At 51.4% G+C, this 21,833-nt stretch overlaps 1 protein-coding gene across 1 annotated transcript; it reads right to left on the bottom strand.

The window, feature by feature from the left end:
* Window positions 1-181: 181 nt before the first annotated feature.
* Window positions 182-17,955, bottom strand: LOC124248213 (somatomedin-B and thrombospondin type-1 domain-containing protein-like). Its single transcript, XM_046678055.1, has 5 exons — window positions 17,712-17,955; window positions 9,344-9,538; window positions 6,601-6,679; window positions 4,075-4,251; window positions 182-612 (listed from the first exon to the last, which is right to left on the bottom strand). The coding sequence occupies exons 1-5, from the start codon at window positions 17,953-17,955 to the stop codon at window positions 495-497; spliced, it is 813 nt and encodes a 270-aa protein (XP_046534011.1). The 3' UTR covers window positions 182-494.
* Window positions 17,956-21,833: the final 3,878 nt, after the last annotated feature.

The following is a 21,833-nucleotide window of genomic DNA, read 5'->3' as shown; positions in this document are numbered from 1 at the left end:
GATCCGATGAGGCAACATGTATAATGGCCAGGACGGTACTTGGCATGCGGTAGGTACTTAACAAATATTTGTTTTATTTATCTTCATTTCTATTTATTATAAAACATTTCCTCTTTAAACACAAATATTTAAGAATAAGATTCCTTTTAAAATAAATTTATTTAAGTAAAAAAAGGGGGAGAGTGGAGAGTCAACAGAAGGAGGTGTGCAGACAGGGAGAACAGAGGAAAAGCCACAAGGGGGTTCAGGAGATGAAATCGGGGTGCCCTGAGCTAGAGGGACTGTGAGTAAGGCTATGACTCAGCTGGCACCGGGCGGAACGCAGAGCTATTCTCAGTGTCCGTGGAAGGCCGTAAGGACAAGGCTGTCCCTCCATCTCCCATCTGCAGACCTCTCCCCCTCCCTCGTCCTGCGGGACCCTGAGACCCCGCTTCTCAGTGCCAGCCAGGGAGGCTTCCGAGAGAGGAGGTCTGCACAGCGGGGGCCCGCGGCTGCTAGATGAAGACGAGGCTGTGGACCTCGGGGCAGGAGCAGTCCCGGGGCCGCCCCAGCCTCTCCCAGGTCCCTCGGCACCGGGGGTGGCCGGCCGCCTGCCACAGCAACAGCTGGTTCCTGCAAGAGACGGGGCTGCTTCAGTCACATTAGGACTCTCCTGGGCTCCAGGGCCGTTGGCCTTTGTGGGCCTCTTCCTCCACGCAAAAAATATTTTAAATCCCAGTTTATGACTGCCTTGTCTAGAGACGAATATTCCAGGCTGGATTCATTATTCAATTTTCATTATTACATCTTTTCGTCTTCTGATTTTAAAAGAAATTAAAATTTAAAATTTTTCGTGGGTCCTAGAAGTGCGTAGACCCTGGGCCCTGCGTCTACCGAGGGAGACGGAGATGTGCCTGATGCAGAAGTTGGCCCTGAGCTGGCCCCAGGGCGCCGACCCCAGAGGCCACATGGGGCAATCCAGGCTCAGCTCTTAGGGTCTGGTGAGGCAGTGCTTTTACATGCTTGCTAGGAAAACCAGGCTAGTTGCTAAACCTCCCTGTGTCCCTCTGCCTCCTCTGTTGGGAGGCGACACAGTGCCATGGTTAAGAGCACAGGCTCTGAAATCAGTTGATGACCCAGCTCCTAGGAGCCGCCTTCTCCTCAAAAGGAAGCAGAAATATCCACCACCTGCGCCTTTCTAAAGGAGAGGGTCCAACAAGATGCGTGTGCAGAGAAAATAGAAATGAGCATGATACTAATGGCTGACCATTTCGGCACCAAGAATGAACCAGCTGATGCTACAAGGCAGGCACGCGCACGAACCTTCAAACTTCACGACGAGCCAAAGAAGTCGGATTCCAAAGCACGCATCGTGTGATTTCATTTATGTAACATTTGAAAAAAAGCAAAAGTAAATTATAGAGCTCAGGGATCCAGAAGGAAAACTGGACAAGGGGTCACCGCAGAATTCAGGACGGTGGCTTCCTTTATGGGGGGTGGGCTGTGGTTAGGAGGGGGCCCGGGGGAGGACAGGAAGCTAGTCAGGCTCTACTCCTTGCCTGGGTGTGACTAACCAGGTATGCCTCCCTTCCAAACATTTGTTAACCTGCTCATATGTGTTCTAGCCAATTCTCTGTAGGTCTAATTCAAATCTTTAAGAAACACAAAATAATAACAATAGTAAGTAACCCTGATTGAGTGCCTATTATGTGCCAGGCCCTGTTCTAAGCTTGTGAGGCCTGAATGAGAACTCACATGTAAAGCCCCTACTTGGTGCCCAACACACAGTAGGTGCACGACTATGGCAGGTGTTCCTTCTTCTTGTCCCAAACTCAGAGACACTTCTCAGGCTAAACAAACCCTCCGAAAATCCCCAACTGGAACAACTGACAGGTCGATCCCTCCCCTGCCGGGCCCTTTGCACACTGCCCTCGCCAGCTGCCCGGGGAAAGAATCCAGCTGACAGCTCATCTCCATCCTCGCTTTGATCCTCCGCCTCTGCCCAGTCCTGCCTGGTGAGCTCATGCCCCGATCAGCCCTTCCACCACCTGTTCGGTGAGCCTGGCCCCGGGGAGGGTGGGAGCAGGGGAGAGGCCTCTCTCTGGCACAGCCCTGCTCTGCTTTCCATTCCTGCCCAAACCTGGTGGAGTCAGGGGTTCCTGCGAATTTCATCTCAGCCTCACCAAAGTGCCATCGTCTTCACTTGGGAGTATTTGCATTCAAAAAGAGAAATGTGGGATTAATCAGAGTCTTAGAACTAGAAAAGCTTATCCAAAAATGGATATATAAACTGAGGTTCTAAGAGGTAAGCTTCTAGCCCAAAGAATGAACCTCTAATGGTAGGATCTCAGGTCTAGGACAGGTAAGTAGGAGAGACATTGGGGGCAGAGGGCAGCAAGGGCCTCCTTAGAGTGTGATAATATTGTCTGCCATCTATTTATTGGACACCTGCTATGTGCCAGGTCCATCACATCTACTGTGTCTCATTTTCACAAAGTACCTATTATCATACCCATTTCATAGGTTAGACACGACAGTGGCAGCTTTCACTTCTGAGCATCCATCAGAGGCCAGGTGCTGTGCAAAGGGCTCAGGATCCTCCCCACAGTCAGAGTGGTGGGGACTATCAGGGTCAGGGGGTGGGCTTGCCCAGAGTCACACAGCTTGGAAGGCGCAGAGGTGGGGTTTGAACCCGGATCTGTGCAGTTCCGATGCCTCTCGTTCAGACACGTGTCCCTAACACACATCTGGCGTCAGCCCTGGGTTTGCAATGAGCGGGGCTGCTCCATTTCAAGAGGAAGGAAATCGACACCTTGAGAAATGAGAGAAGAACTGGAGACCCCAGAGAGCTCTCATTCCACCAGTACCGTCCCTGTGGGAAACGGTCTTGTCTAGTCTCCAGAGCTTGGCTCAGGGGTCTGAGTGGTTTCAGTTCAAATTCCACTTCTGCCACTTGCTAGATGTGTGACCTTGGGCACCTCTGCATCTCAGTCTCCTCATCTGGAAAGCAAAGATCCCAAAAGCATCCACTATGGGTTCTTGGAATGTTTCAACGGCATACTGTGTGTTAACGTGTCCTCACCTCCTTCCACGCTCCCCCTTGCTCACTCCACTCCGGCCACAATGGCGGCATGCTCCCACCTCAGGGCCTTTGCACTTGCTGTTCCCTCTGCCTGGAATGCCCTTCCCCCAGACATCCACATGGCTCCCTCCCGCATTTCCTTCAGATCTCTATTCAAATGTCACCTCCTTAGTGTCACTTTCCTTGAAAAATAACAACCCCAGAACTTCCCTCTCATTCTGCTTTCTTTCCCTGACATTTATCTCCCGTCTGACAAATTACAGATTTATTTGTCTAACGTCTGTCTCCTCACAGCAGAATGTCATCTCCAGAAGGGCAGGGGCCACATCTGCTTTATTCACTGCATCTCCCCAGTGCCCAAAACATTGCCTGGCACATGCTCAATAGTATGTGCTCAACAAATATTTATTGAATGAATGAATACAAAGAACTTAAAATAGTCGGTACATAGTAAGCACTCAATAAATGTTAGCTACTGTTACATTTAGTATGCTAAGTGCTTTCTGAGTCTAGGGAGCCGATGTAAGCCAAATCTGGGTTAAATCCTGCTGTGTGACCTTGACTAAGTCACACTGCCTCTCTGAGCCTCAGGTCCCCCATCTATAAAATGAGAGTAACCAAACTTGACTTATTCAGGGAATTGTGAGGATTTAATGACAATACCAGCTCCCTTTTCTTGAGTTCTTTCTGGATGCCAGGAGCTATGCTAAGTCCTCGGCTTGCACGATCTTCCTTAACCTTCACCATTGCTCCCTGGGGAGGTCCTCTTCTTATCTGCATTTTCAGATGAGGAAACTGGGGTTCAGAGAGGTTATGAGATTGCCCAAGTTCACACAGCTGGAAGCGGCAGGAGCTGCTCCTCCTCGGACACTGGGCTCAGGACCTCCCTGGGCCCCGCCTGACCAGGGAGCAGCATCCAGCATCTCGCTCCTGCAGCACCTTCATCTCTCAGGCAGCAGAGAAGCCCCAGGCTCTCCAGTCACACCTCCCCAGGCCCCAGGCCCTCTGCTTACCCTTCGGCCCCACCGCCATCCCCGTAGCAGCGCCGGCTCCTGGCGTCCTGGGCAGGCCACTCACACCTCACACACACCGTGTGGCCCTGGGTCAGATACCTTGTCCACCGGGCATGGGGTGCCCTCACCTGTTGGCAGCTCCCGGGAATGGGCCCCAGCCGGAACTGGACACAGTACCTGCAGCCACACAGGGAGACACCACCCCGCGCACCTGTGAGCATTTATGGAGCACCTGCTGTGCACCTAGGCCTGTGTAGGTCCAGCTTGGTACTATTTCCCTCCGACACAGAGCCCTTTCGGGCAACTCCATCTGCGTCAACAGGTTGCATCCAGCAGGAGATGCGGCTCCTGCTTCTTTAAGTGACTCTCATTGCGGGTTCCCATGCGTCAGGCCCTCTCCTCAGCACCACATCCAAAAGGCGACACAGGTTAGTTCTCATCCGTCTGCCCTACAAGGTCAGCCTCTGCAAAGGCAGGAACTGTTTCGTTCTGTTCACTGTTGTAGCCAACTCCTAGAACAGTACCTGGTTCCATAAGAATTTGCTGAATGAACCATTTGCTCCAATGGGATGGGCAAACCCCGCGAGGTAGGTGTGGCCCCAGTTTACAGAATAGGAAACTGAGGATCAGAGAGAGAGACAACTTGCCCAATAATAAGCTAATAAGTGGTGATGCCACCTAAACCCAAAAAGCCTCAACAAGCACGCCACTGCATTTCATAAAAGATCCTGTTTCGTAGAAAAGATTCGCCATGGGAATTATTTAAAAGGGAAGCTCCCCATTCCGGGCTATCTGAAATAAGACTCAATTTGCCAAAATTTTACTCCTAACCAACTTTTTCTACAAGTCACAGTAAATGGGTCCCCCCTGCTGGAGGAGACGCAGCTTGTCAAGGCCTCGGGGTGACTCCGTGTGGGGCTGGGGCCCTCTGGTGGCGGCAGCTTTTGGGAGGCCTCAGGAAAGCCAGTTTTCTTCTAGGACGGCCCAAGACCTGTCCTCAGCCCCTTCCTCCTGGAGCCACCCCCAGAACTCCTCCGGAATCTGTCCCTTACCGGAAGCCTGTGAAAAATGGAACTTTTCTCTTCCCAACACACCTTCTCTGCCCTGTTTGGTGTTTCATCTGGGCAGCTCTTGCCCTCCCCCTACGTGGTCTCGGAGGGGCATTCCATCAAGGCAGCTGGTCCTGGCTCCCCACACCTGCCACCAGAGTGGGCAGATGACTGAAGGTGACCCATCAGAGTGCCCATCCTCCAGACGATGGTGACTGCTTCAGGGATGGGCCTGGGACCCTAGCAGACCGATCAGGGTCTCCTCCAGAAATGACATATGGAGACCGGGAGGAAGGACCCTCCGCTGGAGGGGCTACGCTGGGAGGCCGTGGGAAGGCTGGTGGTCATCTTGGCCACTGTAAGGAGAGAGGCTGGCTGCTTGAGAAGGAAGTCAATATATGGCGCGAGGGAGAGAACAAGAGAGGAGAGCAAGTACCAACCGCGTTATGTGACCTCTTGGCTTCAGCCATGCTCACAGTAATTCTATTTCAGAACTTCCTTTGCAGTTACGTAAACCAGCAATTCTTCTCACTCGAGCCCGTTTGAGCTGAGTTTCTGTCACTTGCAATGAAAAGAATCCTAACTAGTACACCCCGCCTCCCCGTCTCCACTGCCACTGCCTGAGTTCAGACCCTATTCTTTCAGTCGCAGCAGCCCCCCCTCCCCCCACTGGCCTCCCTGATTCCCTCCTGGCCTCTCTGCAATCAATCCTCCAAACGGCATCCAAAGGGATCCTGTGAAAACCTAAGGGAGATCATGTCACTCCTTTGCTCAAAACACTCCCATGTCTCCCATTTCACGCAGGTGCCCAAATTCCCACCACAGCCTATAGGCACTATGAGATCTGATCCCTCCCCCCAATATATTTCTGACCTTATTTCCCACTCTCTCACTTTCCCTACACTCCAGCCACACAAGGTCCTGCTAATCCTTGAACACACTAGGCATGCCCTGCCTCAGGACCTTTGTACATGCTGGTCCCTCTTCCAGACCTGCTTTTCCCCCAGATAGCCTCCTCCTAAGATAGATCTCAGTTCAAAGGTCAAGTGAGGACGTCCCTGGCACCCTCACCCTCTTCCCTGATATATTTTTCTCCACAGCACTTGGCATCATCTGACACGCTATTTATTTTTTTTATAGTCTGTCTCCTCCGATTAGACAGTCCACTCCACGAGGACAAGTATTTCTGTCTCTTTTGTTCCTCGCTGTAGCCTCAAGGTCTGGCACAGTGCCTGTCATCTAATGAGCACTCAGTAAATGTTGAGTGAATGAATGAAGGGAGGAAGGAATGAAGGTGAATGGAGACCAATGATTAAGGCCTTCAAAAATCCATGTTAATTGAGCTTACAGATGTAACAGGACAAGAAATGAGGAGATAGTGAAGCTATCGAAGTGAGAGAGAGATGTGATGAAAGTTTAATCTGAAGAAAATATTCACAAACTTTAGTTTGACTTTGCGTTTTTGGCTTCCACTTACCCTGCTGTCTCCCGCTCCTTGGGGACACCTTGCTTTTTCCGCTCTTTCCCGTAGCTGCCTGTGGTTATCAGAGCAGGGACTGTGGGCCCAGGAGAAAACAGAGTTAGGTAGGCGAGCACCCCCCAGGCACAGACACCACGGGAAGCAGGGTTAGGTACTCCTGGTGGCCGGGGCTTATATATGGCAGTCCTAAGGAGACTGTGGGACCTTGTAACTGGGGAGTGGTCCCCACTGGGACCCTTAATGCAATGCTGGAGGCAGGGTCGTATTTCTCTCCGGGACTCAGAGCCTAGCACAGTGGGTTGCATAGTGGGTCTCAATAAAAGTTTTTCAAATGAATGATTTTGATGAATGAATAAGTGAGTGAGTAAAAAAGGGTAGATAAAAGAGTTGACTGTATGGATGGATGGATAGATGGATGGATGGATGGACAGCCAAAATGATGAAAGAAAGAAAGGAAGAATGGATGGATGATGGGTAAATAAATGGAAGATGGGAGGATAGAAGAAAAGAGAGACAGAGATGTCTGACAGAAGAGATGATGGGTGGCAGGAAGGATGGATGGAGAGATGACAGGAGGATGGAGAGATCAATGGATAAAAAAAACAGATGAATGGAAAAGTGGATGGATGGATGAATGAATGGGTGGGAAGACATAAAGATGGAAAAAGGAAGTAGAGAGGGATGGATGGATAAATAAATTAATAAAATTATTTTGTTGGGCCAGCTTCCAAGTCTCTTCTTTCCTAGAGCAGACAGAGGAAGAGAACTGAGAGTGAGTCCACAAGAGGCTGGTGATACGTTAGGAAAATAAAAAAGCCAAAGGACGTCCCTCCCCATCCCTATTCCCTGAGTGATGGAGCTGAATCAAAGGTTGGGCGTTGAACGAATGCTGTGGCCTAAAGGAAGGTCATTCCAGCATCCCAGGCCCCTCTCTCTGCGGCTGCCCTAGAGACAGGACTTGGTCTTTGCCATATACTCTTAACACACAATTTCCCTTCCCTCCTCTCTTCCAGCACCCATGGTGCTTCTTTTGGTGCAGTCTACAGCAGGGAGGAGAGGCCCAGAGAAGCCCAGGTTCTAGTGCCAGCTCCCCCTCCTATCTCTGAGTGGTCTTGGTCAAGTTACTGCACCTCTCTGAGCCTCAGTCTCCTCAGCAAAATGGGGACGATACCAGAACCTACATCATAGAGTTACTGTCAGAGTTAAATAAGATGATCTACAATGAGTCATGTGTCTTGGGCAAGTTTCGTGCCTTCCTGAGCCTTGGTTTCCCCTTCTGTAAATGAGAATAGGAACATTGGCCTCACAGAGTCAAGTAATGTGGCAAAGAGCTTGGCACATGGTAGGGCAGTCAGGAAAATCCTCCTGGGGAAAAGTGGCATCTATGCAGGAAATGATGAACCAGGCAAGGTGAGGCAGGGCAGAGGGGCAACAATTTCCGGGCACTGCCACTTCATCACCCCATTGCCACCACCTGGTGCAGCCACTGTCCTCTCTCGCCTGCCCCACTGCAGTAGCCTCTTCCCTGGTCCCCCTGCTGCGCTCTGACCCCTTTCATAAGCTGTCCCCACAGTGGTCAGAATGACCCTTTAAAACACAGGCCGGGCTGGTAGCGCAGCAGTTAAGTGCACATGTTCTGCTTCAGCGGCCTGGGGTTCGTCAGTTCGGATCCCGGGTGCGGACATGGCACCACTTGGCAAGCCATGCTGTGGTAGCCGTCCCACATATAAAGTAGAGGAAAATGGGCACGGATGTTAGCTCAGGGCCAGTCTTCCTCAGCAAAAAGAGGAGGATTGGCAGCAGTTAGCTCAGGGCTAATCTTCCTCAAAATAAATTAATTAATTAAATAATTAATTAAATAAAACACAGGCAGAAGGAAGAAGCAGATGAGACCAGAGGAGGCAAGAGCCAGCGCTCATGGCCAGAGGAGGAGTCTGGGTTCCCGGAGCACCAGGTGGTCCCTGGAGAATTTAATCAGGAAGGTGGCACCACGGTAAGATCCCTGTTGTAGGATGACCTAGCCTCCCCGCCAGGCGGTGGCACGGGGAGAGTGGAAGGGGACAGTTTAACCCTGCGGCCTGCCATTCTAGCCCTTCAGGAAAACCGCTTCACACAGTTGGTGAACTTCAGCTGTAAAATGAGCGTCACCTGTTTCCATAGTGATATAAAACCTCTTTGCCAGGGTGTGCAATGCAGTGGGCCTCCCTTGTCTTGCCCGCCCTGCAACCATTCTCCCCAATCTCCCTTTGGAGAACACCCCTCCCCTACTCTCATTCAGATGGGGCTGACCCTTCCCCCCACCCCCACCAGATTCAAAGGGAGAGCCAGCCTGAGAATGAGGCCAACTCAGAGGTAAACAGAGCTGAGAGATTCCTAGCAACACTGCTTGAGGCCCTGGATCCAGCCATGCCTGAATGTAGCCCCAGGAATTTTAGTTACATGAGCCACATATTTTGGCTCTGATCAGTTCAAGTTGGGTTTCCTATCATCTGCATTCAAACCAAGTCCCGGCTGATTCACATTGAGAGATGAGTAGAAAGAGAGATCCCCTCTCTTTCCTCTGAGATCCCCAGAGGAAGTCAGAGCTACTTACCTCATTCACAAGGTGAGGAGGGGGGACCAGAGCAAAGGAAGGCAGAGTTCCACCCCAACCTCAGACCCTCCCCAGGAACTCGTGGAGGGCCGTGCCGTCCAGCCAGGCTGTTCCCACTAACAGCCGCCCCCAGCCGCCCCTACTCACGCAAGGACTGTTGGCACTCCACTCCTGGGTGGCTCCAGTACTCCACACAGCCAGCCCGCTCCTCCAGCGGGGGGCAGGGGGCACCCCCGTTCCTTGGTTCCTGCAGGACATGCCTCTGGCGGACACGGTAAGAGACCTGGCAGGGCTTGACACAGCGACTCCAGCCACTCCACTTTGCCACAGCGCAGGGGACCGCTGGAAGAGAAGGCGGCATCTCCAAGGGCAACTTCTACGCAGTTGGGCTGGCCAGCGACCAGGGCTGCACCTTCCCCACGAGCCAAACCCCCAAAAACACCGCAATGAGAGCCAGAACACTTGCAGACCTGAGCCCACGCCTTCGGTGAAAGCTTCTCCACGACAACTGTTTGCACATCGACCTCAATTTAGAATCCCACGGTTTATTGATCCATCCTCCTAGCAATGGTCATTTAGGTTGTTTCCATCACTTGTTCCTTCAATAAACACTTTCTAAGTGCTAATGGCAACTCATTTAACCTCACTGTGCCTCAGTTTCTTCTGCTGTCAAATGGGAATAAGAACAGTATTCACCTGATAGGGCGACTTTGAGGGTTCAACCAGATGTGACATAAAGCATTTGCTCCCGGCACAGAGCAAGTGCCCCGCGAACACTGGCTCTTCCTCTGCAGCAGTGAAACGAACCACAGCTACACCACCACCAACAGGGGGTGGAAAGAAGCCTCTTGCAGAAGCTATTTCTGGTGTGATACTATTTACACACAGTTTTAAAATCTGCAAAACAGTGCTATATTTTGTCTAAGAATCCACACAGGTATTATATAAATATATGATACTATAGATATTTAAGTATATATATATACACACACACACACACACACACACTAAGTACATATTTACGAGTCAATCCTCACTATTTGCTGATTCTGTATTTACGAATTTGTCTATTTGCTAAAATTTATTTGTAACCCCAAAATCAATACTTGAGAGCTCTTTGTAGTCATTCACAGACATACACAGAACAGCAAAAATTTTGAGTCACCCAAAGGGCGCCTTCACAGCCAAGGTCAACCAAGGCGTTGATCCGCCTCCTCAGATGGAGGCGGCAGGTGGCCGTGTGGAGTCGTGCAAGCAGCGCTGGCTCTGGGGCCAGAGGGACGGGGTTTGAATCTCAGCTCTAGCATCTGTTAGTGGGGCGGCCTCGTGCTGGTCACTTACTTCTGGGCCTCATTTTTCTCTTTTGTAAAATAAATAAAATAGAATCTACCAGAATGAGTTGATTTAGGATTTAAGATTATAATCTTTGTCCATATTTCCCCTGGAGATAATGGTTCAGTATTCATCAACACAGTGTTTTATAGAACAAAACTACTGTGCATCATGAGAACTGACTGTGTATATTGATATATATAAATGCACGGGAATTAAAATGCCAATTTCAGCACAGTGGTTACCTCTGAGGAGAGAGGGAAGGAGGGCCACTGGGGAGGGGAAGACAGAAGCTCCAGTAGCGCTGGTCAGGCTGGTTTCTTAGCTTCCCAGGAGAGTTTGTTGTATTATTCTCTCTCCATTGGAGCATGTCTGAAATAGTTCATCACATAAAAGAAGGAAGATGCCTGGGGTCCGTGTCCTTGAGACGCTCCGTGTGCTGCCACAGTCGGGGCTCAATGGGTATGTCTTTTCTGATGATGTGGCCTCTGGGACCTTCAGCTTTTTCATCCACCCACAGTCCCAGACCAGGACTGGGCCAAACCAGACAGGGAAGGCGGTCTGGCCGAAACACGGAATCTGTAGACTTCCCCAGGGAGAGAATGTCTGTGGATGTGCCAGCAAGGCTTGACAGTGACACACACATGCGCTCATGCACACACAAGGCGGCTACTACCGTCAGAATGAGTTCACTCATTCCACACGTGTTTACCAAGCATCTACTGTGAGCCAGGAGACACCGCGGTGAACAGGAAAGTCAAGGCCCGTCCTCAGGAGAAGCACTCACCGGCGATGAGACACGTCCTGTCCAGCTACGTGAAAATGTGAGGACAAGCGTGCATCCTGGAACCGAGCGAATGAGATTACTGTCTTTTAAAAACAGCCAGCCTTGCCTCAGCACCTCAGGAAGTCACACGCTCCTCACACAGATCTCAACTCTTAGCAGAGCTGAAATGCTCAGAGAAGGGAGGGAGGGAGGAAACGAGGAACCACAGCCTAACAATCATCGACTGCTTCCATCACCCACCTAACAACGAGATCAGTTATGTCACTGGTGCTGGACCAGGCAAGTCCCACACACAAGCTCATGTGGCCCTCACAGCGACCTTAGGAGGCTGCGTTCTCCAGATGCCTCTGAGCCGTGTGCCCTCCAGGAGGCCCGTGCATCCCAGAGGCTCCCTGGTCCCCCGGCTGCCAGTGAGTTCTGCCAGTGGGGGCACCGCAGGGAGCGCAGCCCAGGTGTTCATTGTCCCCGGCCACCCGCCTCAGCCTGTCTCCTCGGTGGGGGACCCTCAGCCATGGATCCTGCTCTCACCAGGCTCCAATAACGCCATTTCCTCCTGCGCCGCCCCCCCCCATCATTGTGAATAGAGCCCTCATCAAACGTCTTCCATTCAACCCTTCTGGGTGTACCACCGGTCACATGCCGGGCCCCGACTCCAATATGCATTCGCACTATTGTCAAATCCATCTCACAGAGGAGGCAAGTGGAGCCTAAAGGGGGTGGAATATCGGAGGCGAGCCAAGGCGCTGGAGTCAGAAAACCCTGGATTCAAACTGCTGTCTCCCAGGATTGCAGCAATGACAAATGCGGAGCACTGAGTAGATCTCAAATGCCCGAGACAACAGAGGTCTTTATGCATTTACTCCACAACTACTGCGGGCCTACTGTGTGCCAAGCACTGGGCCGGGAGCCAGGATCACAGATGAGCAAAGTAGAAAAGGCCTCTGCCCTCAGGGAGCTGACGTTCCATGGGGGAAACAGACAAAAAACAACACAATATATGATGTAATTTCAACAAGTGACTCGTGCTGAGAAAAAACAAAGCAGAATAAGAGCATCGGGGTGGGATGATAAGAAACTATTTTAGATGGAGGGGTCAAAGGACATCTGAGGAGGGAAGGAAGGGAGCTGTGCATGTATCTGGGAGGGAAGAGTTCCAGGCAGAGGGAATAGGCAGTGCAAAGGCTCTGAGGCAGGGTCAAGGTTGGATGCTGGAGGGACAGCAAGAAGGCCCGTGTGGCTGGAGCATAACAAGCAGGAAGGAAGGTGGCAGGAGGTAACGTCGGAGAGGGAGGGGACAGTGGGAGCACCCAGGGCTTCGAGGACTCCTGTGAGGGGTTTGGATTTTATTCTAAGCATTCTAAGAAAAGCCATTGCTGCATTGTTCTGAGCAGAGGAGTGACATGATCATATTTAAGGTTGTAGAAGGATGTCCCTAGCTGCTGGGTGGGGTGAGACTGTACCCTGGGAAGTAGTGAGACCAGCAAGACAGCTACTGCAGTGGTCCAGGCCAGAGAGGATAATCTATAGTAGAGGAAGCTCGAGAAGAAATGAGTTTTGGCCATTGGAAGTGTTTGCAGAGTGGCTGGACAACCTGACAGGGAGACTGCAGACCAGATTTGGGCACTGCCTGGGCGACTGGACCGACAGGGAGCACCAAAGTCCCACCGTGATCCCCTGCCTGCCCTGCCAGGCAGGTGAGAGATTTTGCAGAAAACTAGGCCGATGCCAACCCCACATATATTCTTTGCATGTCACCCGGCATGAGTGAAGTCACCAGGAAGCATGTGCCACCCCCAGGGAACTGTCATCCCACTTCACCTAGGCCTGGGGTCGTGACCTCGGTGCATTCACGGGATTATTCATATCTTGCCAGCCTGCTCCACTAGACAGTCAGCTCCATGGAGGCAGGGTCCTTTCCCTGCTGAATCCCAGCGCCAAGCAAGCGCCTGGCACACAGGGGCCCAGCGAGGATCGAGCCAGTGAATACCGAGGGAGCCCATCTTGCCTCAGCAACAACAAAGGAAATAGGACCACAGGTTGGCGTTGCAGAAGGTACCACCAGATGGCGGTGTTTCCCCAAACAAAAGCCATCCCACCTTTCTCTGGGTAAAGGAGAAATTCCAGCTTATCAGTGTAGCTGAAAAGGGGCGACGGGAGGAGGGTCGGGGGCAGGCGGTTAGGGTTGCTCATCCAGCCCTGGAGACCCAGATAACATCAGGCCAGCTGAGCCTGCTGGAGCCAGACCGAATTTCCCACAGTCCCCTGGATCCTTCTGCCCCTATGCCAACAGGCCCCGGCTTGCCGAGAAATGCCTTTCTGCACGATCCTAACCCCACCTTCCTCTCTGAACCTCATCGTCTGGCCCCCTGACCCTCCATCATCCTCACTGTCTACCAAAAGGATTTTCCTGGAATGCAGCTCCAGCCCGCCAGCTGAAATCCTTTTGCGGTTCCTGTTTCCTATTGAAGTGGTTCATAAAAGGTCTTTTTTGATAGTGGATCGTAGAGACCCCCTCAAGCCTAGTGGCTAAAAATCTAAGAGTTCCTGCAAAACATCCCCAGTCACACCCTCCCTCCTCTTGTTGAAAGTCTCAGCACGCTTTTACTACAAGTTCCCTGAAATGCATGGTCTCCCGCAGCTCAGAAGTGGGCAACTGTCACTTCTGCCCTCCCAGCCCCTGACTCCCTTCTGATAACACCACCTCAGTTTTCTTTTGAGGATCCAACCTTCCCCACTCTCAGTCCATGTGGTTTGCACAGGGCTGACCTCACTCTCTCATTCCTGGGATTAGGGCATGTGCCCCAGCCATGGCCAATTGACACATTCCTTCTCCCTAGGCTCAGTGACTGACTGGATCACGGATGAGCATGTAACCCAAACCAGGCCCAGGAAAACCAGCCCTTGGATTTGGACTGGAACAACTTGGGAAAGGATGCTCTCATTCCACTAAGGATGCCAGTTTGGAGCTATGGGGTACTATCTTTGCCACCACTTGGTGACAGCATGCCTTAGAATGAAGCTAACACAAGCAGAGATGAAAGGAGGAAAGAGATGAGTCCTGATGACATCCTTGGAGTCCCTGGATCCAACCATGCCTGAAGTGAGAATCCATGGATTATTTTTCACTTACCTGAGCCAATAAATTCCCTTATTAGCTTAAGTCAATAGAAGTTGTCCCACAACCCTAAGAGTACTGACTAGTACAATGAATATCTAAGTGCATAAATGGGGACATTGATCCTTACAGGGCTGAAATGAGAATTAAAGAGTATAAAATAGGGGGCCAGCCAGGTGGCGCAGCAGTTAAGTGCGCATGTTCCTCTTTGGCGGCCCGGGGTTCCCCAGTTGGGATCCCGGGTGTGGACATGGCACTGCTTGGCAAGCCATGCTGTGGTAGGCATCCCACATATAAAGTAGAGGAAGATGGGCACGGATCTTAGCTCAGGGCCAGTCTTCCTCAGCAAAAAAGAGGAGGATTAGCAGCAGATGTTAGCTCAGGGCTGATCTTCCTCAAAAAAAAAAAAAATAGAGGAAGATTGGCACAGATGTTAGCTCAAGGACAATATTTCTCACCAAAAAAAAATAATAATAATAGAAGAGTATAAAATATCTGAAAATGTTCGGTAAAGAACTTGAAAAATGTGAAGTAACAATGTCCATCCTTTAAGGCCTTGCTAGTCACTCCAGCCCCACCCTCTCCCTGCCTCCACCCCATCCTCACCAACCATTTCCAAGCCCCATCTTGCTCGGATTAAAATTGTTGATTTCTTTCACAGCTACCCCGTCTCCCAAAGACAGATTATAAGCTTGAGGGGGGCCCAGAGCCCCATCTTTCCAGCCCCCACCATGCACAGCTGGGTGCACAGCAGGCGGCCAGCAATTTGATGGAAGGTGGGCAGTGTCAAGAGATTCCCTTCCACCCCGCTTCCGCTCAGGCGTCCCTCCCACCCTCGACAGCCACACAATATTGCGGTCTGGAGCCAGACTGCTGGGGTGCAAATCCCAGATGCGCTGCTTAATAGCTGTGCAACTCTGAGCAGGCCACTACCTCTGGGCCTCAGTGCCTCAAGTGTAAAATGGGCATGATAACACTGGCCATTCCATAGGGTTGTTAGGAGGCTTACAGGAGACAATTTAGGTAAGGCCCTTAAAACAGTCCCTCCCCGGCACGTCATAAGCACTCAGTAAACGCTGGGGGTTTTTTAGTCATCCTCAGTATCTCCCTCCACCACAACCAATTAGTAAAGTCAGTCAACTTCATCTAAATCATTCATGAAAAATCATACACTTCTCTCCATCTCTTCCCTGGTAACTGATCCCCACGTCCCCTGCTCCCCTGGGAGGTAGAAGAGTAAACTTTTCCCCGGTCTATTCACAAGACCTTGGCTCCACCCAGCCCAGATCCAAGGCCTGCTGCCTTTTGACACCTTCCCAAAGGAGCGAAACAAAGAGGGAGGCCAGGCGTTGAGGCTCCTGGGCCCACCAGCCCAAGCTCTTTACACAACCCTGCAAAACGCTGGGGAGCTGAATAACATCGCGAGATTCTGAGGGCGAGGGTCAGACCTCAGGCGGTGGGAATCTATCCCTGATCCCTCTGCCGGGCCCCTTCCTGGGCTCCCAGTCCAGGCTGTGGGAGGGGAGCCCCCGCGGGTGCAGCGCCGCACTCTGAGCGACTCCAGCCGCAGGCGCTCTGTGCGGAAAGCAGAGTAGGAAAGTGTTCCCAAGACAGTCCTTCCGCAAGTCTAACCTGGGGGAGTTTCATTTGCTGCGATTTGGGAAGACATCACACCCAAAATTCCTTTTTCCTCTCACTGCTGCCTGAATTTCCGCCAGTGGCCACTCAAACTTGTGGGGAGCAGCCCGGGCCTAGAAGACCCAGGATCAGAGCCAGGGCTAACGCCTGCTGGGTCCCCTTGGGCTGGCCAAAGCACCCCCTTGTCTGCGCGGTGCCTTCCTCATCTGCTGAATGGGGACGTTATTATATACCAGATCCCCAGCGCTCCTGGGCACAGAGCAGCTCAGTGCCCAATAAACGGCGGGTCCCTCCAATTGTGGACTTTTGAAAGGTGCCCTCTCTTTTAAATGTAAACTCCTGGAGGAACGCCACTGACGTCTCAGGGTACAGAGGGCCCAACCGCCGTCTCTCCTCCCTGACCCAGGGAAGCTGGATCATATCCACTTGACAAGGTGACAGAATTTAGAGTTTCGTCTCCAGTGGGTGTGAAAAATTTACGCCTGGCATTTACAAAGGACAGAGGCCTCCCCACTAGAGACTCAACAAAATCTGCCCCTAATTTCAGAGCCCGCTGGACACTGCTCTGCGGGGGGCCTTTCTGGGGAAGGCTTGGACCCTGGTCTGGCGGCCACGGCCGGCCAGCACCGGGACCACAGGTGGCCTTGCCTGCATTCGAATCAGGCCCCGCTGCCTCCGCCCACCTGACCTGGTTTTACCTGCTCCCCGCCCACCCCCTACCCCCCACCCCCGTTCCTCCGCCCCTCCCCTCCCGGACACCCGGCCCGGTCCTCTCTCCTTTCTCTCAGCGTCGCTCCTCTCCGAGTTCCCTCGGCTTCTCAACTCCCTCTCCATCTGCCCTGGGAACCCCTGGCTCACAATGCAGCGCGTGCGCCCGCGCCTCCCTCACGCCCCTCCAGGCCCCACGCCCTTCCCCCAGCTGGAGCCGCCAGATAAAATACAAGACGCCTAGTTACATTTGAATTTCAGAAAAATAATTCATGATTTTTAATGTAAGTTTGGTCCATGCAATATTTAAACATACTTTTACGAAAAACATTATTGGTCGTTTATCCGAAATTCAAGTTTAACTGGGCATCCTGTGTTTTTATTTGCTAAATCTGGCACCCCACTCGAACCCAAGCGCCCTCTCCTCCCTCGCACCCCTCGAGGCCTCACGGGCCCCTCTGACCGCACACACGTCCCTCCTCCCTCCTTAGCGCGTGGGCGCGCCCCCTCCTCTCCCGCGCCCCTCCACGCCTGCACGCGCCCACTGCCGTTCGGGGCCCCGCGTCCCGCACCCCGGCCTGGCTCCTGCGCCTCTTCCACGAGCCCTCCCACCCTCGCACCGTGCTCCACGTCCCGCGCGCAGTCCTTGCACCTGTTCCTCCCAAACACCCCTCAACTCTCCACGCGCCCCTGTCCATTCCGCCCCCCGAGACTCGCGCGCCCCTGTCCCTGCCACGCGCATCTTTCTCCGCGCGCACCTCCACAGCCCACTCTTCCCCCTGGTGTCCTGCGCGCCCGCGTTCCTCCTTGCTCGCGCGCCTCCGATGCCTAGAACCCACTCCATGGGCGGCTTCCTTCCTTCTTCCCTTCCTTCCTCCCTCCGCTGCACCCCCATACCGTCGCTCCCCTCGGCGCCTCGCGCTCCCGGGGCGCACCTGGGCAGGCCCGCGCGTAGTCCTCGCAGCAGTCCCGCCCCGCCCCGCACGCCTGGTCGCAGAAGCAGCGCGGGGGCCCGCGGGCGGCGCAGGTCGGGTCACGGCCCGGGCAGCAGCGGCCCAGCGCGGCGCAGCCCTGCCCCGACCAGAGAGCGCCTAGCGACCCCCGGGCCCGGGACACCGCGGCCACCGCGGCCAGGGCGAGCGCCAGGGGCAGGATCCGCGCCGCGCGGCGCTGGGCCATGACCGGACTCAGGCTGGGGACCGGACGCCGTCGGACATCGACGCCACGCGGCCCGCCCCGTGCTGGGCGGAGGCTCCTGGCCGGACCTCGCCCCAGACCCACCTCCTACCTGTCACGAACTGATATCCACCTGCATTCGTTCCATCCAAACTTTGCACAGCTTGTGGCAGTGAAATAAACCGCAACAGCTTTGCAGGGGTCTCCACTGAGGCGACACAGACATTCATCAAAGCGATATAATAGATAACAATAGTATATTGTTATAGCGAGAATATCAGTAATAGCCACTGTACCGTAATTATAATAGCGATAATACCAACAATAGCTGCCAGTGTTATTAAAATAGTAATAATAGCCATAATAACGGCCATGTAGGGAGCCTGGGAGCGAGGCTGTGTACCAGGCTCCAGCTGCAGCGTCAGTATTGCCCAAACCTGAGTCCGTTGGCTACGCCTTCATTTTTCGCTATATCCATACCGCCTTGACCATTATTTCCTGAATATTTTTCTTTAACTGGACTCACTTTTTAAACTTAAAATAATTCATTTGTTAAAAACTGTATCACTCAAGAAGATGAGAAGACCAGCCACAGACTGGGAGAAGATATTTGCAAAAGACACATCTGTGGAAGGACTGTTATCCAAAATTTACAAAGAATTCTTAAAACTGAACACCAAGAAAACAAACAACTTGATTTAAAATTGGGCAAAAGACCTAAACAGACATCCCACGGAACAAGATATACAGATCGCAAATAAGCATAAGAAAAGATGCTCAACATCGTACATCATTAGGAAATTGCAAATTAAAACAACAATGAGATACCACTACACGCCTACTAAAATGGCCAAAATCCCCAAACACTGACAACACCAGATGCTGGTGAGGATGTGGAGCCGCAGGAACTCTCATACATTGCTGGTGGGAATGCAAAATGGTGCAGCCACTTTGAAAGACAGTCTGGTGGTTTCCTACAAAGCTGAATATACTCTTACTGCATGATCCAGCAATCGTGCTCCTTGATATTTACCCAAATGAGTTATTTACCCAAAGGATTTGAAAACTAATGTCCATTTAAAAGCCTGCACACGATTGTTTTAGCAGCTTTATTTATAATTGCCAAAACTTGAAAGCAACCAAGATGTCCTTCAGTAGGTGAATGAATAAATAAACTGTGGTACCTCCAGACAATGGAATATTATTCAGTGCTGAAAAGAAATGAGATGGGGCTGGCCGGGTGGCACAGCGATTAAGTTCTCACGTTCTGCTTCTCGGAGGCCTGGGGTTCACTGGTTCGGATCCCAGGTGCAGACGTGGCACCACTTGACAAGCCATGTTGTGGCAGGTGTCCTACATATAAAGTAGAGGAAGATGGGCACGGGTGTTAGCTCATGGCCAGTCTTCCTCGGCAAAAAAGAGGAGGATTGGCAGCAGTTAGCTCAGGGCTAATCTTCCTCAAAAATAAATAAATAAATAAAAAGAAATGAGCTATCAAACCATGAAGAGACATAGCGGAAACTTAAACATGTTGGTAAGTAAAAGAAGCCTGTCTGAAAAGGCTACATACTGTATGATTCCAACTATATGACATTCTGCAAAAGGCAAAACCATGGAGACAGTAAAAGGATCAGTGGCTGCCAGGGGCTGGGGGGAGGGAGGGATGAATAGGCCGAGCACAGAGGATTTTTAGGGCAGGGACTATTCTGTATGATACTGTAATGGGGGATACATGTCATTACTCACTGTCAAAACCCATAGAATGCACACCAGCAAGAGTGAACCTTAATATAAACTATGGGCTCTGGGTGACAATGATGTGTCCATGTAAGTTCATGATTGTAACAAATGTCCCCCTCTAGTGGGGGCTGTTGACAGTGGGGGAGGCTGAGCGTCTGAGGGGGCACGGTTATATGGGAACTCTGTGCTTTCTACTCATTTTTACTGTGAATCTAAAACTGCTCCAAAAAATACAGTCTACTTAAGAAGAAATCACTACCATAAATGGAAAACCAGTCATATTTCTCATAAATAAAAGGAGAAGGATGGAAGGGCAGAAAGACAGAGGACATGCAAGAATACTGTAAGTGAGCTAAATCTTCATGTATTGGAGCAAAAATTAATAGATAATGTCTAAAGCTGATAAATCAACGAATGGCCACATAAGTACATTATTTAGCTCCATGGAAATAACAACTAGAAGAAATAGCTACAAAGGCTAGAGGTGGTTACCATGCCAACTAAGAATACGGAGATCTTCAGCCTCCTAATGAGACATTTCAGGGGCCAGCTGGTGGCATAGTGGTTAAGTTTGCGCGATGCGCTTCGGCGCCCCGGGGTTCACAGGTTGGATCCCGGGCATGGACCTATCACCACTTGTCAAGCCATGCTGTGGCGGCATTCCACAGCAAATGGAGGAAGGTTGGCACAGATGTTAGCTCAGGACCAATCTTCCTCACACACACAAAGACATTTCAAACGTGGCAGTACAGAAATGCCATTCCTTACCAATTAGATAGCAAAGATCAAAACGGTTGATTTTTATTGGAAGAGAACTGAGGAGGGTGCGGAGAAAGGGACACGAGTATGAAGCTGGTGGACACGTACATCAGTACGATCTCTTTGCAGGACAGTTTGTCAGTATCTACCAAAATGACAAAATCACGGACCTTTTGACTCCAGGATCCTTACAGGTAGAGGCACACATGTGCGGGAAGACGTGAGGACGAGGCTCTTTGCTGCTTCACTGAAATACCAAAAGGTTGGCATCAACCTCGATGTCTCTCAGTAGGAGCTGGCTAAACCAGTTATGATCCATGCCTACGATGAAATGTTGTGCAGCCTCCGAAAATAAGAGAGCAGGGGTTGATGTCCTGATATGGAAGATCTTCGAGATACACCGTTAGGTGAAAAAGCAAGGTGCGTAACAGTGTTTGTAGCAAATTACCGTTTCTGTATTATTTTTAAAGGATCTTTATATTACATGCTGACATAGACCTAGCATTTCTCTGGAAGATGTAATTCATTAGTGAGAGTGGTTGCCTTTGAGGAGAGGAGCTGGGTGGTACCTTTGAAATTTTTACCTCATGCCTGTATTACCTATTCAAATAAATTTGAAACAAAAACTTAAGTGATTGCCTCTAGAGAACTGAGTAAGGGGTGGGAAGGGTGGGATGGAATGGTTGCTTTTAATTACATGTATATAATAAAACGTATGTTATCTATGTAACATGTACTATCTATATAAAATATTAATTTACAAATGCTTTAACTACCAAGAAAGAGAAAGAAGAAAATAAAGACAGAGAGAGAGGCAGTCTCTATTGACGTAAAGGTCAGTAGGGGCCAGCAGCCACTCCTGACCATGGCGTGCCCCTGAGCAGTCCCCCATGACAAGGACCAGCAGCTTCCCGGAGTCGCCAGCCTCTTTGATCTGGCTTCTCTCCGTCCTGCCAGATGTGAAGTATTCAGGTGTGTGGTGAGCCAGTTCCCAGAAAATCTCCCCTGCTGTCCTTTGTCAGGGCCCTGGGGGCTGTGGGGCCCTTGGCAGATGCACTTTTGTGGTCACAAAGAGTTTATTCTCCTCTTAGCAGAGAGAGACGGACCTATCAGATTGCAGCCAGCTGTCCAGCTGAGGTGGAGCACCCCTCTCCCCATGGGTCTGGGCTGCAGGACATTGTGCTCTGGGTGGGGGCTGGGGGGCTGGTCAGTCTCCCTTCACTGTTCACATCTGCCTCCAGTATCTACTGCTGCATAATGAACCACCCCAGAACTAAGAGGCTTAAAACAATTTATCCGTCGTAGTGCTGTGTGTTGATTGGGCTCAGCTGGGAGGTTCTCGTTTGGGTCTCTCATGCAGTTGCTGTCAGAAAGCAGCTGCT

Source organism: Equus quagga, chromosome 12 (genome assembly GCF_021613505.1).
Source record: "Equus quagga isolate Etosha38 chromosome 12, UCLA_HA_Equagga_1.0, whole genome shotgun sequence".
NCBI classification, from domain to species: domain Eukaryota; kingdom Metazoa; phylum Chordata; class Mammalia; order Perissodactyla; family Equidae; genus Equus; species Equus quagga.
The sequence above is the reverse complement of the archived record's forward strand: the minus strand, read 5'-3'. Positions and strand labels throughout refer to the sequence as shown.

What these genes read in the sequence shown, in the direction of transcription:
- LOC124248213 (XM_046678055.1), bottom strand. Translation starts at nt 17,955, where the DNA reads ATGGCCCAGCGCCGCGCGGCGCGGATCCTGCCCCTGGCGCTCGCCCTG. An exon ending in GGAGTGCCAACAGTCCTTGC is followed by an intron (nt 6,680 to 9,343) that starts GTGAGTAGGGGC and finishes CTGGGCCCACAG; the next exon opens with TCCCTGCTCTGATAACCACA. An exon ending in GATGGCGGTGGGGCCGAAGG is followed by an intron (nt 613 to 4,074) that starts GTAAGCAGAGGG and finishes CGTCTCTTGCAG; the next exon opens with GAACCAGCTGTTGCTGTGGC.